Below are 18815 nucleotides of genomic sequence, written 5' to 3'. Positions count from 1 at the left end.
AAAGAATATTTGGAGATACCTGCAGAAGGTTGGTAGCCCCAAATCAGCTTTTTACAAATGCATCAATCTTAACTTCATGTGAGGTATTATCAGTTCTTATGTTATCTCAGTTATTCTTTAAGTACAGTCTTTGAAAATGCCATTCCTGAATCCATCACTGTACACAGAGACAGGCATGTACTTCTAAATGTGGTAGAAGTGTCTGCTTTCTGTAGTTAGAGGTGGTTTTTCTAATCTTAGGAACCAATATTTTTTTAGAAGTCATATATTAACAATTTCATGATTAAAGGCTTCCTTCAACTAACTTGTAATGTAATCTTTTAAGCTGTGTATTTATCAAAAAACAAGATTATCATACATATTTCTGCCTTGCAGGAGTTTAGATGAAATTCATCAAATGAGAAGATCACGTTCACCAACTAGACACCATGATGCCTCCAGAACTCCAGTTGATTACAGATCCAGAGACATGGATAGTCAGTATTTGTCTGATCAAGAAAGGTACATCGTCAGCCTGAACTTGGAAACACATTTAGAAATGTCTTTGTTGGTTTGCCTAATTTTCAACTATTCAGTAGAAATACAACTAATGGTAATGGGGAAGGGAGTGAAGTCATCCTAACTGACGAATCTAGTGCCATGGTTAAATTCTCTATGCCTCTTTTTTGTAAAACTGTCTGGGTTGACAGTAATAGTAGGTTATCAGTAGTAGACTAACAGTCCCTGGGTGTTTGTCCTAGAGTATTTTGCTGTTTGTTTCATGAATGAAGGCCAGAGATTTTGGATAGAAACCCATAAATCTATATGTATGCTCTAGTTATAGAAGCTTCTGTAACTCAGAATTTTTCTGTTTTGGTAGCCAGCAAAATACCAGGCATGACTTCCTACTAGTTGGGAGTTGCATATACTGTGATTTGCATTCCTGTGCTTAATAGATTTCGGACATCTATGTGTGCAGTCTCATAGCATCTTATGCAACATTCTGGTGAACTTGGTAGAGTACCCAAGCATAGCAAGGACAGTTGTGCTTGTAATTAGCAAAAATCTCCAGTCTCAGATGCATGACACATACACATCTCTCCCTGCAATACACTCCTCAGAGGATGTTTGGTCTCTCTTAGCCATTGTTTTCAGCTACCTAGGAATATCTTCTAATAAAACGGAAGAAAACAAGAATATGTTTATTTTATAGCTGAAAAAAAATGTAAAAAGTTATTTCAGTTCAGTATTTAGGAAACATAAAGATGACAGTCACATAGATTATCAGTGTTGGTGGGTTGTTTGTTTACTTTTAAACAAATCATTCACCTAAACTGTAATGGCAAACTTCTACCATTCATATAAGATCAATTGTCCTATTAATGTCTTTGGAATTTTTTTTTTTGCAGTAAGTTTTTATTTTTTATAGGTAAGGATGATAAGACCTTTCCAAATGATCCAGAAAATGAAATACAAAACATATATTTCATAGTGATGTGAAAATGTGTAAGGAATAAACCATAAAAATCTCTGGAACTTTTTGTCCAGTGTTGAAGCAGCATAGAAATTGAGTAACAGATGGTTTTGCTGTTAAACTAGTTCTGTTTTGTATATGATCTTGCCTGGTTTGATTTTTAATGTGGTAACATACATATAGGAATTAATGAGCTATTTGGAACATTTTAAAATTGCGCCTTGGAGGCAAGAAGTATGTACAGAATTGTCTAAGTTGGATTGTTGTACTGAATTTGCTTTCAAAGTGAAAGTGAATGAAACGTTTTAAATGTAGAAGTCAGATTTATAGATAACCTAATTCAAGTAGTTTCCACTTATTGCAAATGTTTCATGATATTATTTTAATAAGTAGTGATATATTCAAAAGATTCCTGAAAATATTTATTGAATAGATTTCTTATTCGGCAGATCTGGAGAGAGACATTAAAAAATAGCTTTTTATTAGTTATAGTTATTAGTTATACATATAGACAGTTAACTGTCTAGAAAACTTTCTTCCAGGAAAGCCTCAAACCATTATGTAAATTATGGTATATGTGTGGATTTTGCATTGAGGTTTGCTTGGAGATGGGCCATCAGGCCACAGCAGCAATGGACTGCTGGATTTGTTCAGGGGAGTAAGACACATACTTCAGTTCTTTTCAAAATTCAGAAAATTCTTTTCAGAAATTAAAGATCAGACATGAAGGATGTACATGGCTTATTTGCAGAACTTAAAGATGAGTCCATGTATTTACTCTGCTTGAGTAATAAGCTTGCCTGCAGTGGTTTTTTTCCTATTTTCCTTTTCGTCTTTCCTCCAGATTCCTTCAGTTGTGGAGCCTGTTTAACTCTTGCAGGTTTCACTGTCTTTCAAATATGTAAGAGCAGCATCACAGGGAAGATCAAACCCAGCTTTTGTTGAGGAAAATTCTCTATCACATCGAAGGATTTTAAAAAATCTTTATTCAGTATTATGTATTAGTATCAATGATAGCATAAATATTATGTGTTGTTCATTTACTGAACCCTTCATCTAAGTACATTCATAACATACCTAACATAAACTTGGTTTGAAAGGTGAATAATTACCTAGTGGTTACAGAAATTTCAGTTGCTGATTATAATTTTCTCAAGGTTCTGTTATTGGTCCCAAATTAATATTGAATATTCTGGATAGATCTTAGTAAAAACAGATCTTTTGTACAACTAGATACTCTGGCTTAGCAAAGGTAGAGTAAATATTAACAAAGTGTCTTATGATTTAATCTGGACTTTGCATCTACTTCAAAACTCTTAAGAACATGGCAACTTTTTTCTTGAAATACATATTTATTTTTAATTTGGAAACTGTTTTTCTGGAAACTGTCTAAATTCTGTTAGTCCTCTACCTTATGAATAGAAATTTTGCTTAAAAAAAACACAAACAATTCCATTTGCCATTAATAAATTTTGTGGCATCAAAATCAGACTAGTGGTTCCAGATGCAAAGTTAAATCTCACAAGCCATTATTTCAGCTGCCAAGTTTAGAATTTAGCTAAATACTACCTATACTGCACCAAATAAATGGGTCATTTCATAATGGCGTGAAGCACAAGATACATTGAATAATTGCTGCTTTATCTATTTTGTAATCTTTTCTCTCTTTGTCGCCATAGTACTTCATATGATTCCCTGCTTCTTTTAAAATAGCATGTTTCCATGAAGTTTAGCTTTAATTTCATATTTATGGTAATAAGGAGGTTTGGAGCTTGGTCCTTCTGATTGCGTTGAAGTGCTTAAACTATATTTCAAGGGATATTTCATATCACAGCGTCATGGTTTAACCTCGGCTAGCAAAGTATCACAAAACCGCTCTCATATTTACCATAGGCATAAATATGAATTAATTTTACCATCTTGCCAACTGTAGTGTGTGTTTGGTTAGAGCTAATGAAAAACAGAATAGTTGGCTCATTTTCTTAATTGGAAACAACAAGAAACAAAAAGTCTAATTGCTGATTAGCAATTTTTTTTTTGTTTCTTTAGGATTGCATTACAAAATACTGTCAAGAGCTGTGAGTCAGAGTCTATATTTGTCCAAACGTAGTATTTCCAGTGAACATATATTTTAGTTTTTCCTGAAAGGGTGACTGATTACTCTTCCCATAAACTTATTTGTAGTAAATTGAAAGCAAATCCTCCCTGCTTTTTCATGTATGTTTTTGTGACTTGGGAATAAAAAAAAACCAAACAAACATATTTCTTTTTTTATAAAGTAGTTTTTCATTAATTAGTTCATAAGAGAGGAGGTTATTAGAGAAGCGTAACTGGTTTATGGATACCTTTTGTTATGAAGAGCTCTGAAACAGTACGTCTGAATTTTAAAAATTCCACGACATTATGCGCCATGCTAAATGGATTTTGTTGAAAATGTAGTTACCATAGGTATTTTTTGACTCATATTCTTTGAGAAGTGCAGTCTGGGTTTCAATATTATCAGAGTATCTGGGTGGAAGCTTCTTGTTTCAATTTATGTTTTCATTTGCATATCATTGGCATAACCCATGTCATCTAATGCTTCATAGTTATATCTGTTTCACTCACCACCCATCCTGTCTGTGCAGTGAGCTTCTTATGCTGCCCAGAGCAAAGCGAGGAAGAAGTGCAGAGTGCCTACATACCATCAGGTAAATACAGGAATTCGGTAAATGTGAACGCATCTGGTTAGTTGTCTATACTCTGTGTGCCCGACTTTTTCCCATGGCGCTATTTAGTCCCAGTCAGTAAAGAACTTCCCAGTACGTTGTGATCCAGGTGTGAGTTGCTCCTTTTTGTTCGTTTTAATTCAGATTGAGATTGTATGTGTGTTTGTGAACTTCAGAATTAAAGTAGTTCTGATTTTGCAGTTCTATTTTGTGGTAGATTTTCTGTCTAGTCACAGAAGTCCTGCTCTCCCAATGCATGACAGTGTTCTTATAATTTCAAACATTCCTTTGTAGTTGTTTTTATATTTTCCTTTATTTGCATTTTTATGTTTATATTACAATCACTCACAAGTCAACAGGCTTTACTTATAAGCCCTAATCTCATGATGACTTGGGTCACTTGTAGAGGAAAGAACAGTGATAAATCGGGACTCACTGGGAACCCCAGATTTGAGGGGTGTCTCATATGACTTGTTTTTTCATCAACGAACTGGGCTGTGAGTTTGATCCAGGCATAAACTTTGTAGCTTGGACTCATCTTCAGTCTTCATTAATTTCTCAGCTCTTACTGAGTTTAAATCAATGTCTCAACTCTCCCCAATGCTGTGAAACTAAACGGGACTGAAATATCTTTATCTAAGAAATCTAACTCTCCCCCCATGCCCCTTGCTAAGAGTTTTACATCAGTGCTATATGCCCTGGATTGCTTTCATTCTCTTCATTGAATTTTAAACAGCATAGAAGATGTTGTTATAGGATTCTGTTACAAGGCACAATAATATAAAGGTAAAATAATAATAAAAATGAAAACTTAAAAAAAAAAAATCTGTGCATCAGTGCAGCTGTTAAATTAAAATTTGTTTTCATTATGAGTAGAAAGAGTTTCATTCTCATATTTCAACTAAAAATATTTTTCCTCAACATTTTAGGTTTTAGAGATTAATAATTTATTTAACTTCCTGTTATTTTATGTCAGCTTATTGTCATGTAATAGCATTTTTTCTGCCTCCTTCCTATGGCCTTTGTCTTTTTGCTGCATCTTATATAGCTTCACCCCCCTCCTCGCACCCAGCTCTATGCTTTTTCTTTTCCCTCAGGGAGGTTTAGATTAGATATCAGGAAGAAATTCTTCACAGAGAGGATGGTGAGGCACTGGAACAGGTTGCCCAGAGAAGCTGTGGATGCCCCATCCCTGGAAGTGTTCAAGGCCAGGCTGGATGAGGCTTTGAGCAACCTGGTCTAGTGGAAGGTGTCCCTGCCCATGGCAGGGGGGTTGGAACTAGATGGTCTTTAAGGTCCCTTCCAACCCAAACCATTCTATGATTCTATGATTCTATGATTATGGTTTTCATTAGAATTCTTCAATGAAAATACTTAAATTTTCACTTAATTAACAAAGAAAATACTGTATTATGAGCTTTTTATGCAATTTGCCCAGCCACTATATATTTCCAATAGTTTTATAAATGTACTCTCCAGTCTGGCCAGTTAACCAGCTGAAAATTGTGCATGGACAGCAATAGAGTTAGGTAAGAGCTAGACTGAATTCAGAGATACAACCCTTTCTTGCATTTTTCTTTATTTAAATTATTGCTGTTAACTTTTTTATGATCAAAGTAACATATCCACCTCTTTAAATTAACAGTAATGGTCTACTAAAAACCAGCATGGCACTTTTAGTAATGTACTGAAAGTGAATATAAGGGCAATAGAAGATAATAGCGTAGGTTTTTAAAATTTAACTCTGAGGCTTATATGGCCTAATCCAAGTTTGAATAATACCCAGAAAATTGCCAATATCCATCTTTGACTGAATAATCTCAAGAAAACTTACCACAAGAATTTGGTCTGTGCATTGGTTGCCAACTTTTATTCTTTCACATTTGTTGTGGCCTGGAATTTATTCATGTTAGAAACATTATAAGGCTTTATCCTTTTTTTTCTAGACAGCTTGCTGAGTAATGTTTTAATTAATTGTTGAGATAGCTTCGTTTTAAAATGGGAAAGAAATGTCAAGGGTTTCATGTTAAATGACAGAAATATCAATGAGATGGTCCAAGCTACAAAGTTAAGTTATATGGTTAATTTAATACACCAGTTTAGAATAATAATCGTCCTAGCTGGCCACCCTGTCCATTTGTATGCAGCTATTGACTAATAGCAAAAATGGTGGAAGGGGGTTTACCTATGCCATAGGCCAATGGGTGGTCATACTCCATGTCTTTGGTCACACCCACTGTGATTGGTAATATCTGGTAGTATGCCAGGATTGACATGATGGACCACCATTCCTTTGTTCCAACATCGCCATGTCACGGTGACCTCTGGTAGAGTGATGACCACTAAGCCTATAAAAGTAGGGTCAAAGCTACTCTGTTAAATCCCTCAGGGATTTACAAATGCGACGGTTTCCAGGCAGAGTTGTTTGATCTGTCAGTGACATGGCCAGGTTTACAATGCTGATCTGTGGTGCCTAGGTCCAAGCCTTAATAGGAATCAGAATGTCCTACTGGGACAGACTGTTCTTGAAGCTTCAAAATCTGCAAGGCTGCTGGTCCTTCTGCTAATAGCGCTACAGTTATGTCCTCATAGGCTTTGTGTAAAATTGTTAGAACTTGGTTATTAACCCTTACCCATGAAATTCCATGATTCCCATTCAGCAGCCACTGTCTGCCTTTAAATTTCTCCCTTGTTCATTGAGGAAAGCTGGATAATAAAGCAAACATTTCCTGTTTGCTTTAAAATCTTGTGTACTGTAAGTGATGGTATTAGTCAGTTGTCACATAGCATCTAAGAGAGCTGTTGTGCTGCCTGATGTAGTACATCTTCTAGGGGTTTTTTAATTAGCTCATTGTTAATAGCATTTAATTGCTGTTAGATTATGAAGCCGATATGCCGCTTCAGAAAGACTTCCATATTCAAAAATGCCAGATGCTAATATGTCTATAATTGTTTGTGATAATATATATCACTGTCTTATCTAGCTTTTCATGCTTAGCTACTGAAGAGGTTAAAGTCTTTCAAGGTCTAAATAAGGCATTACTGAGAGAAATAAAATCTAATAACAACCCAATTCTTTACAACAGCTTGTATCTTTTAATTAAAAATCTCTAAAAATGAATTTAGATTACTTTTGTTACAAGAAAAAAAATCTGAGCGGTACTAGTATTGTCATGTGTTCATGGACTGCATTAACAAAAGTGTAAATACAAAAATCTGGCCCCTTGATAGCTGTCACAGTAGTTGAGTTGAGAAAAACACATACTGAGAAATCTACACATACAGTTATTAAATGTAGTAGCATATTATGCACTTACTTTATGTTCTGGTCAGTGTTGCCTTACCTATACTTGTCTCTTTATTTCTGGCACGTTTTTGTGTTGTTCTGTTTTCTTTTCTGTTCCATCACATTCAAGAAGTTCTGTTAGGCACTATAAAACATTACCACCCAAGATGCCTTTACTAGAAAATGGTACTCATTGGAATCTCTACAGGTAAGAAGTGTTTAGAGTCCACTTTAAGTAGCTAGTTCCTTTTCAAAAACTAAATAGTCTTGCCCTGTTAAATAAGAAAAAAAAAATCCATACAATTCTTATAACTGAGAGATAAGAGATATAATCCTAAAATAACTTCATATAACTGTCTAAATTAACACCTACATTACAAAAAAAAAAAAATAAAATACAAGAACCACTTTGTATTAGGTAGTTTTCTTCACCATTAAAATTTTATGTTGCATGTTTTTCTTTGTTACATTCTTTTCTTTATGTGTATGGTTTTGGTTACATGTCAAATTTATTTTCATTTTGCTTAAATAATTTCAATTTACAAAGCTCGACTCTTCCTGCATGTGCTAAGACCAAATCAGTGATTAGACAGGATATTTCACTTCTTCGTGATTGCCTTAATTCACGAATACCGAAATTTGGAGATGATCTACTGGTTAGGTAAGAAACTGAGGATCAATTTCCCCCTCCTGTTTGGTATCTCATATGGATTTGCAATACAAATGAGCTTCACTGTAGAGTGATTTCACTTAATATGTAGTGTATCACATCATTTTATGTTGACCTAAGATTTACTACTGTTAATAAGGATTTAAATTTATTGTTTGGTATTTCACATTCCACTTTCTTACAAGTGGATGTTGTTCTGTCTCATTCAGTTTTAAACATTTCAACTATCTTAGAAAAAGAAATTCTAGCTGTCTTTTGTTTGCTTTTATTTTCTAAACAAATCTTGGCACTGTCATCCAGTCAGCTTTTTTACGTTTTCCTTAATTAAATCATTGTGATTCTACATTTTCTGTAAAGAGAGCATTATTTTATGAGTTAATATCTAACATTGTATTCCTTTCTTTGTTTTCTTTTTCTTTCTCTTCTACCATTGGATGCAATGCACTGGCACTAGTGAACTACAGCCCTCCCTTGACAGGGCTAGGAGTGCTAGTACCAACTGCTTGAGACCAGATACTAGTTTGCATTCACCAGAACGAGAAAGGTATAAAATAAAAACTTATGAATTTCTTGTCATCTGTGCTGGTGATCTTTATCAGTTTTGTTTTTCTTCATATGGGTATTCTACATTCTCGTCCATTCATGTCTGCTTTGGTATTTGTAGACATTTTTGTTCCCCTATTCATATATGTCATGTAAATTGTGTGTTGGAGTTTGTAACCGCTTCTGGCTCCTTTCCGTGTTTTGGTTCAAGCTGATGTCATTGTTTACAAAAGTCCTCAGTATGCTGATAATAGCATTGCAGTGTTAACTATTTTGACAAAGTGCCACTTGGTTGTTAATCTTCATCATCATTTGCTAAAAAGTATTCCGTCTGTTTCTTGCCTGTTCGGTGGACTGCTAATAAGGCGGTGACATCATTTATAAATTCTATGACACAATTCTCATATTTCAAACCAGGACTGTAGTTTATATCATGATGTATTTTCTACAAAACAGCCAAACTTCTCATCTGCTTTTGCAATTCCAAGGCAAATCACTGCGTTAAGCTTTTTTTCACTCTGTGACATTATATTAAGGCTCACATAAGTCTTAAGAAGACATGTTTGCAATTCAAATGAAATATTGTTGTGTCACAATCATTGTGCAGGAATTTTATAGATGCTTTTTGAATTTTTAATATTGCAACATCTTGTTTAAAAATATTAGGTGAACCAAATACTATGAGTGTGTTTCACAGATGGGATTGTTCCACAAGGGAATTTTTCATCACCACCTGGGTTTTTGGCTGAGAACTAAGTCATTTTAGACTGAGATTTTAGCTTCGCTAAAGGCAGTAACAGGCTTCCATTGAGAGGGAATATGGTGGCATTATAATTTCATCTGTGCAAGACTTATTTTAGTGGTGTGGCAGTTAATACTAAGTTGTTTTGTCAGTCAGCCCACAGCGTGGTTATTAAAATAGTTGCATCTCTTTCATTATCGTGGGAGAAGACCTGCGAAGAAAGGCAGTAAGAATGTACTGCTAAGGTTTCTCTTGGCGGGTGGGTTGCCCCTTTCCCTTCTCCCCAATTCCCATTTCTCCTTGACTGGACGTTCCTTCTCAAGTTGTGCCCTTGTTGTAGAGGAGTGACTAATGTTTTGCTGAGATGTTTCAGACAGATCTACAATAGTTAATTAATTTTCCAGGTCAAGCGCAAGATATCATAGACAAAACATATATGGTTATCCAAAATTAATATGACAGAAATAAGGCCACTCAGAATGAAATACAGATGCCATTCTAGATGTTTAAGAAAAATTGTTGTAACATTATATTAATAACTAAGTGTGTAGATATATATACCTCTGTATTTACCTGTAAGCAGCTATTTAATGCAATAACATGTGGACAGAAGCAGTAGGTGTTTTGTACTTTTCTTTCAAAATGCCACCCATCAAGTTAAGTATTCAGTGAAACGGACGCTGGCAATTGTAAACTTCCTAGTTACAAAACTATACTCAAAACTAAACCTGTCACTGATATTAACTAGGTCTGTTACGGCTTTATAAATCATCTTCAGCAACCTCTCTCCAGCAGGCACTGAACAGAGTCTGCAGCATTTTTCACGAGCCTCCTCATAAAGAGAAGTGTTTAGCCTGTATTAATGGTCTCTGCTAAACACGAGGTTTTGCCAAATCATCTCTGGGCCTTATCCAGAAAAATTGTCCATCATAGAATCATAGAATGGTTAGGGTTGGAAGGGACCTTAAAGATCATCTAGTTCCAACCCCCCTGCCATGGGCAGGGACACCTTCCACTAGACCAGGTTGCTCAAAGCCTCATCCAGCCTGGCCTTGAAGACATCCAGGGATGGGGCATCCACAGCTTCTCTGGGCAACCTGTTCCAGTGCCTCACCACCCTCTCTGGGAAGAACTTCTTCCTGACATCCAATCTAAACCTCCCTGATTTCAATTACCCATTACCCCTTGTCCTATCACTACAGGCTCTTGTAAAAAGTCCTCTCCCAGTACCCTTGTAGGCCCCCTTCAGATACTGGAAAGCTGCAATGAGGTCTCCTCGGAGCCTCCTCTTCTCCAGGCTGAACAAGCCCAGTTCTCGCAGCCTTTCGTCATAGGAGAGGTGCTCCAGCCCTCTGAGCATCTTCGTGCCCTCCTCTGGACTCGCTCCAAGTGGTCAATATCCTTCTGATGTTGAGGGCTCCACAGCTGGACGTAGCACTCCAGGTGGGGTCTCAGCAGAGCAGAGTAGAGGGGCAGAATCCCCTCCCTCGACCTGCTGGCCACACTTCTCGGGATACAGCCCAGGATACGGTTGGCTTTCTGGGCTGCCATCATTACGATACTTTTGGTATCTTTGCTTTTAGAAGATCTAAATAATGATGAAATCGATGCTTTGGGTTTGGGGTCCTTCATCGGGGTGTGGAAAAGCTCCTTTTTACTAAAATATAGTTCAAAATTTTCATTATGGTTTTGTTACAAATTGAAAGATCCGTGTGGTTCTTTCAGAGGATTAATGGCATGCACTTTATTTTTCTTCAGGCATAGATGTGTTTCCAATGCAGCCCAATCTTTGGAGGAATATGTTATATTTAATGCATAAGAAACACCAAATTAATCTTTTGGTTTTGGGGAGGCTAATTTTAGAAGATTTTATTCTCCACTGTTGAATGTACCTGCTTACACTGTAGTGTGAGGTTAGTGATCTGTTGTGTGTAATGATAGAGGATTTTTTAGTTGGAAGAACACAGAATTAAGTTCAAGGTATGTAGAAAGCATCTTGTATATATGTGGACGAGAATAAGTGACTGAAAGTAAGACAGGTTAATCCTGAATAGCAGGAAAGCTTTTTTGAAGGCTAGAATAATGAAACACTGTAATAGATGATATGGAAAAGGTCATATGGACTTTGTTATTGGAGATTAAACAGACACCTGTCAGGTGTAGTTGGTCCTGCTTGTAGCGAAAAGAAACACTACATGGTTTTGTGAAGTCCCATCTGTACAGCACCGCTTCATGACCATTCTATTTCAGTGACCAGTGTTGAAGGTATTGTTAGTTGCTGCCAAGGTGTTTCCTTACCATTCTCCACTTCCCCCCCCTCAATGGAATTGTATATTTTATTTACAAATTTAGGCTTTTAGTCCTCAAATTACAAAGATAGACTTCTAAATGTGACGTGTATTTTCTTCGACAAAGTTAAGATTATGCTTACCTATGGAAAATTCTTTCTACTCATTCCCTCCAACTTTTGTCTCAGAGGGTATAAATTAGATTGTGTTTGGAATCAGGAGTTAAAATGGTCCACTTGACCTTTTTTAACAAAATGGTATTGCCCTTGTGTAACTGATAGACAGTAGAGCCCTTATTCCATGTTAATGATTTATTGGAAATAGTTTTAAACTCTGTATAACATCATTCTTGTAATTTGGAATTGTTTTTTATAGGTGCTATTTTGCCAGTAAAACCCATTGTGTTGACCCACATGCACCAGCAGAAAAATACTTTCAGCAGTATATATGGTTTTGGGATATATGTCTTGTTAGATGCACTAAAGCAAAACCAAAACAAGACATTTCCTTTCCTTCTGCTATAAGCCGCATCATTTGCATGAGAAAAGTCCATATAACTTGACTGGCAGCTGACCTTGCCCTGACACAGGCCTGCCAAAGCTTTTGGGTAAATGGACTAATTTGGAACATAATCCTGCATATATTTGCTTTTGGCACATTATGCACTAGGATACTCAAAATTATCTAGCCCCTACTAATATATCTATACAGTTGCACCATTCCTGCCTGGTTTTTTTCCCCTCTCTTCCCCCCTGCCCCTATTTATTCCTAGCTGTTTAAAATTATTATCTTGTCGAAGTTTTGTGATGATTTGTAAGATGTGTTAGTTTACAATACAGTCATAAATACCCTATAAATACCATTAATACAATTAAAAATGTTTTTTTGGGTTTTTTTGCTGTCACTACATCCTTTAGTATGATTTTTTGATTGTCTTTTCACCGTGACTCAGAATTTCAGGTTTAGTTTTTTTTTTTCCTTGTAAGTCGGTTACCATTTCCTTAGAACGAAGAAAACTGTGTGTGACTCCCAGCCTTAAGTCAGGAAGGCACGTTAGTAATAACTAATGTGGCTTTTCATTCACCTTCTAAGTTTCTTGTGTTGCAAGGAGTTGTTGTGTCTATCAACAGTTAGCACAAGAAGAGTTGTGCGGATTGGTACTGCTTGTATGCTTTGTCCTGAGAGGTTAGCGGAGATGTGAGCAGGTAAAACCGAGGAGCACAGCCCAGGGACTAGTTCTTGTCCAACAGGGTCTGTGCATCTGCAAAATGCATCCCAGCAGCTGTGTTAGATTTGTTCTGAGGTGCTTTGCTGCAGTAGGAATCACAACTTTTCAAGGATCTTCAGGTTGTTTGCTGTCAGCTGGTCATTATCTCCTAAACAAGATACGAAGCTGGGCAGTTACCTGTTACCTACTCACGAATAGATAACAGAAATTGGAGCTGTCACTTGATCCAATTAAGACCTGTCCTGATTTCATGTTGCTTTTTATAAGATTTTTTAATAAGTCTGAAGATTTGGGTGTTTATATTGCATGCCTTTAACAGTTACGTTGAATATCACCATTTACATTTAAAATAATATACAATAAATAACTGTTTGCATTCGGTATGCAGCCTATTGTGTTTCGAGTTCTTTCCAACCATGTAAAGGAATATGTTACTGCATGTTTGTCTTATACTGTGGCTCATGGTCATTCAAAATTCAGTGAAAGAGAGCATGTTTCAGAGTTCATACTGCATGACCTAGTTAATTCTATCAAATGCTGTTTAATATTTGTAGTGGATATCAGCATATTAAGGGCTTTGACTGAGTGCACTGATGCATTAACATTTTTGTTAACTCTTGCTTTGGAGAGAAAAGGAAACTAACTACTAACAACCTATTTCCTCTTGAAACTTTGGAAAGATCTTCCTAACTTGTTCAAGTGATTCTAATCTCCTTGAAACCTTTGTTATTTGCATGTTCCATAAATCAAACCCTTTTCCTTATAACATGGACTGGAAGGATGCCTCAGAAAGTGAAATATTAGGTAGTCGTGCAGAGTTTGTGAATATTTTTCTGTTTGTAAATTAATCAGTATATTTTGATTTTGTAAATTGTTATGAATACACTTGTGATATTACAACCACCTAACATCCCAACAAAATAAACAACACCAGTCTATATATATGTATATGGTTCTAAATTAAACAAGCTTTTTAAAAACAAACAAACAACAACAACAAAAAGGCCCCCCCCCCAAACCCCAAAACATCTAAGACACAAGTTTACATTCACAATTTGGGTCCTTTTTGTAAAGCTTAATTATATAAGATAATCTGCTGGCATGTACTGCAGGGATACAGAGAAATGAATAGGACAGCTGACTGCACACACTTTAAACATATATATAATGAAAAAAAAATTACCCCAGTACTTGTACACAAATGCACATAGCTTAGCTGTAGCTAATTAATTTAGCTTAATTCTCTCATTGCATTCCAGAAAAGGGTCACTTTATGCCTTAGAATTTTTCTTATAATTCATGGTCCTATGTTTTTACAGAGAATGCATTTTTCAATGCAAAGAGCTAGGAGAGATGGGCTTAACAAAATATCAGCCAGTAGGTGACAGAAAATGACCGTCACATGGCCTTTTAAAAGCTCTTCTGGTTTGGAATTGCTATTCTCTATGCGAATTACAGGTTGTTGGATAGTCTAGCATTTGAGAATATTTAAAAACTTAATGGTACACTATGTAAAAAATTTACATTGGTCTAAATTCTGCACCTTTCGGTATACATTCTCTTTGTTTTAGCTGTAATGTTTCTACAGTAAGCAGCCATAAGAATAGTATATTTGGGAATTAGAAAACTGCTAGAAAAACATAATTAAATGTCACACTTTCATTACTTTTTGGGGTATTTTTCCAGTCCCAAATCCCATATACTTAATTTTATCACAAACTAAATATCCTATTTTCTTCCTGTTTTATTGAACGGGCAAACAGGGGTAGATGGTCCCCCTCCATAGAGAGGAGACGACCTACTAGTCCCAGGATTCATATCCAGCATGCATCTCCGGAGGATGACAGGTACTAGTCAACTCCTCCCAGTTGAAAAGTGGCTTACTGCATCTTGCACTCTCAGAGGAATATACTGAAATTTATAAGTATGCATATATGTAGAGAGAGACACAACCTCCAGAAGCCCAAAATAAAACAGCAGCTGAGATATCATCTCTGCATTTTGTTGACCTGTTATAAAGCACCAAGGAATTAATGTCTTTTCAACTTTTGTTTGCCTCAAAACAAAGGTCACAAGCCATGTTTGTTTGGTCACAAGCCATGAAATAAGATGTCTAATACAACAGAACATCAGCTGTGTTAATGTTCTTTAGTCTGTTTTTACCTGCTTCTGTAAATGTTGGTGGAGTTTTCACTGTGGTGCTTTATAATATGATAAATATTTGTTGTAGAGCCTGTTCTTGTTTAGATTTTTATTTTTATTGGGGTTTTTTCCATTTTTTAACGAACTATCCCTAAGGGGATAAAAAACACCAGAAACTGATATGTTGTAAGTCTTGGTAACACTTGCTTGTTGATGTATGTAAAAATTGGCACTGTTCAGAAATTCTGTCCTAAATCAGGATGGTCTCCATGGAGCAGGTTTTCCTAAAAAGGTAGGTTTTGTCTGAAAACACTAGTGCTTTAAATAATTTCTTATGCTGAATACCATAATCTGTGAGTAATAGAAGAACCTTTGTTTTTTTCTTGTCAGGGATTTTCTACTCTGATCAGTCTTGGTATTTTTTTTTCCAGGTAGATCTTGCGGGCGGGTGGTGGTGGGAGTTAAGTAGACATTATAATGTCTATTGAGATGCAAATTAGAAATTTTCCCTTCATTTGTTTCTTTTACAGTAAATGACAGGATACAGATGATTCATGTAGATAATCCATACTTGTTTAATCTCGTACAAATTTGCACTTCAAACAGTAAGGCTAGTATATGGATAAAACTCTGTTACTCTAGTGCTAGGGCTTACCTTCTGCTAAAGTCTACCCACAATATTATAATTGTATTATAATTTTTCATGTTTGCTTGATAGTGGATGCATTCCACTAATACAAGTGGGGAGAGCGTAATTCTGTTTGGATAGCATTTCGGGTTTTATTTGACTAAAGTAGCATTACAAATTTTAAAATTAAATTTGTGAAATATTATTACAAAATTGTCCCTGCTTCCAGATACTGTATTTCTAGAAATTTTGCCAGCACATCCCTTTGATGGGACAACTATTAATAGTTTAGAAATGTACTTTGTATCTTTTAGGCATTTTAATGTAATTTCACTTCCCATTTTTCAAATCAATGGAAAGAATGTCTGACTTCAGTGGATCAGACCTGAGAAAGTCTGTCATTGAAGTGATTAGAATTTAATCATACTCATATTACATGTCAGTGAAATGATGTTTTCATCTAAATAATGCCATCTTTAATGCAGAATTTTAATCTTTTTCATGTCAGCCAAAGTTTTGTGGAGAAAGACTGAAATCAATTAAGTCCTATTAGGAAACAAAATCATAGAATCTTAGAATCACAGAATGGTTTGGGTTGGAAGGGACCTTAAAGACCATCTAGTTCCAACCCCCCTGCCATGGGCAGGGACACCTTGCACTAGACCAGGTTGCTCAAAGCCTCATCCAGCCTGGCCTTGAACACTTCCAGGGATGGGGTATCCACAGCTTCTCTGGGCAACCTGTTCCAGTGCCTCTCCCCCCTCTCCGGGAAGAATTTCTTCCTGATACCTAATCTAAACCTCCCCACTTTCAATTTAAACCCGTTACCCCTTGTCCTGTCACTACAGGCCCTTGTAAAAAGTCCCCCCCCAGCTTCCTTGTAGCCCCTTCAGGTACTGGAAGGTGCTATAAGGTCTCCCCGGAGCTTTCTCTTCTCCAGGCTGAACAAGCCCAACTCTCTCAGTCTGTCCCCATAGCAGAGGTGCTCCAGCCCTCTGAGCATCTTCGTGGCCTCCTCTGGACTTGCTCCAACCGTTCTATATCCTTCTTGTAATACAGTAAAGCATCCATAGGATATGGAGCCTATTATGGGAAAGATTTTGAGTTGGAGAAACAATTGTCTAATTTTCTTATTTTAATCAGTGCCTTCTTGTGCTTGGAAGTCTTGCAGGTAATCTGGTCACCAAATCCCTATGATGCAGTCAGTGATGAATCTAGGAGGAGCTTGGGCTAACCCCAGTCCTGATGGCTGGTTGCAGCCTCCCAGCTCCAGTCACTTCTCCAGAAGTTTGGAGAATGTTTGGCTCTTTGCATTGCATGCCCAATACAAAACAATAGCCCACCACGTGCGTACAGACAGCATCAGTGAGGGAATTGCATGTCCCTTACCTTTGTTTTCTACTCTTTAACTTTACATGTATTCCGATTATTTCCCATAGCTTTGGCAGTTGGCCAACTCCACTTTGTTCTATAATTTATGTTTTTTTTAAGATGGGCTTGTCTCAGTTTGGCAACTGATGCAGTGGGTGTTGGGTAATGAGTGATGGATCAGCAGGGTTAACTAACTAGCTGTTTATCACCACTTTCAAATCGTATTTTCAGAGTAATTGACTTTGACAGTTGTCATCTTACTCTTCATTTGAGTACACTCCAGATTTATCTTACAAATTGGCACAATTTGCATATAGGGTGCAACCAAGAAGATCTATTTCTGAATACGTTTTTTACACATATGACATACATTATTTCTAATTTTGGTCATTTAAATTCAGTTCTTGTCACATTGTGTTTATTGATAACGATCCATAACATACATTTTAGTAAAGGTCTTGGCAAGATTGTTGTTATTCTGGAATTTGTTCACTTGCCATATCAGAAAAGGTGACTCCTTGACTTACCTTGACAAAACGAAGACATGGGTTATATGCTATTTCAGTGTTAAGAATGAAAAGTATTTGGTTAATATCATGTATTTCTTTAAGACATTTTAAAGCATAGGTTTTTGTTTTAATTTCATAGCATCGTTGCTGGGGGGAGTTGATCTTATATTAGAAATGAGAATTAGAATGTCTCTAAAGTGAAAGACTTTCTGGTAACTGGAGAACTATGAAATTGAGAAATTGTAAATGATGATAAAATCAGGGAGTATGAAAGTTTAGCATTTAATGGTAGGTAGGAATTATATTCAGATGTTTCCTTTTGAGAAGTCTGCATTGAATTTCAGCATATAACCAAAGGTGGTTAAAATAATCTTTTTGACATCTTAATTCTCATATCCTTTCAGTTAAGAGAAGTGTCCTTTGGTGGTCATTCACTTGTATGTTAGAATGTTTGTCCAAAAGTCATCTTGAAGCCAGCTGTAGAGCAAGTACCCTTCTGGTACTTTCATGAAGAGAACTGGGGGTGTGCGCTGCTCTGCCAGTGGCCGACTGATTTGGCCTGGGTGGTCCTTTCCTGTCTTGCCAGCAACATTTTTGTGACTTGATCAAGGAAACAGTTTTGCAAGACATGAACTGAAGTGCTAAAAATGAGTGTGAGGAGCTACCAAGCCTGCAGAGTAGTTGTGACCTCCCAGTTCACATACTATGTAGATCTAGCCTTTCAGAAACATTCAGGGAAGTATTGAACATGACATTCTTGATGGCTTTAAGTCTGCATAGATGAACAGACTCACTGCAAACCCCTGAGGTCTCCTGTACAAGCCAGTAATAAATAATTTTAAATGCTATACACTGATTTTCCTTAAAATGTTATTTTGTCACTTTAGGAATATTAATTTTAATTTTGATTGGAATATTATCACATTTCTGTGTGCAGATTTTGCTCACACTCAGCAGTGATAAATATTTTGAGGCACATGGGTCTTTGGAATATGAATTGTGAATAACTTTTGTATATATATAATGGTATATAGTGCTTATCTAGATACGTAACAAGAACTTCTTGATCAGTGATTTGGTGTAAAGGTAGCCTAATAACCTTAAAAACAAATTTTAGCATTTCCTCACTATAATGGAGGTATAGATGCAGATTTATTACATACCTTAGATTATTATTGGACTGCAAATTTTACAGAGTTTCCTCATTAAAAGCCAAATTTGATATTTGAAGAAAAATCTTACATTGA

General features: G+C 36.2%; 1 protein-coding gene across 1 annotated transcript in view; it reads left to right on the top strand.

The window, feature by feature from the left end:
• LOC104510891 (regulating synaptic membrane exocytosis protein 2-like) overlaps positions 1-18815 on the top strand; it is a 131033-nt gene that overhangs the window by 10686 nt on the left and 101532 nt on the right. Inside the window, exons 6-9 of the mRNA XM_010153289.1 lie at positions 376-501; positions 4081-4143; positions 8572-8661; positions 14682-14765. Coding sequence (XP_010151591.1) covers positions 376-501; positions 4081-4143; positions 8572-8661; positions 14682-14765 — 363 coding nt within the window. The remainder of the gene's footprint in view (positions 1-375; positions 502-4080; positions 4144-8571; positions 8662-14681; positions 14766-18815) is intronic.

Source organism: Eurypyga helias, unplaced genomic scaffold, assembly GCF_000690775.1.
Source record: "Eurypyga helias isolate BGI_N326 unplaced genomic scaffold, ASM69077v1 scaffold18220, whole genome shotgun sequence".
In the NCBI taxonomy this organism is placed as follows: Eukaryota; Metazoa; Chordata; class Aves; order Eurypygiformes; family Eurypygidae; genus Eurypyga; species Eurypyga helias.
The sequence above is the reverse complement of the archived record's forward strand: the minus strand, read 5'-3'. Positions and strand labels throughout refer to the sequence as shown.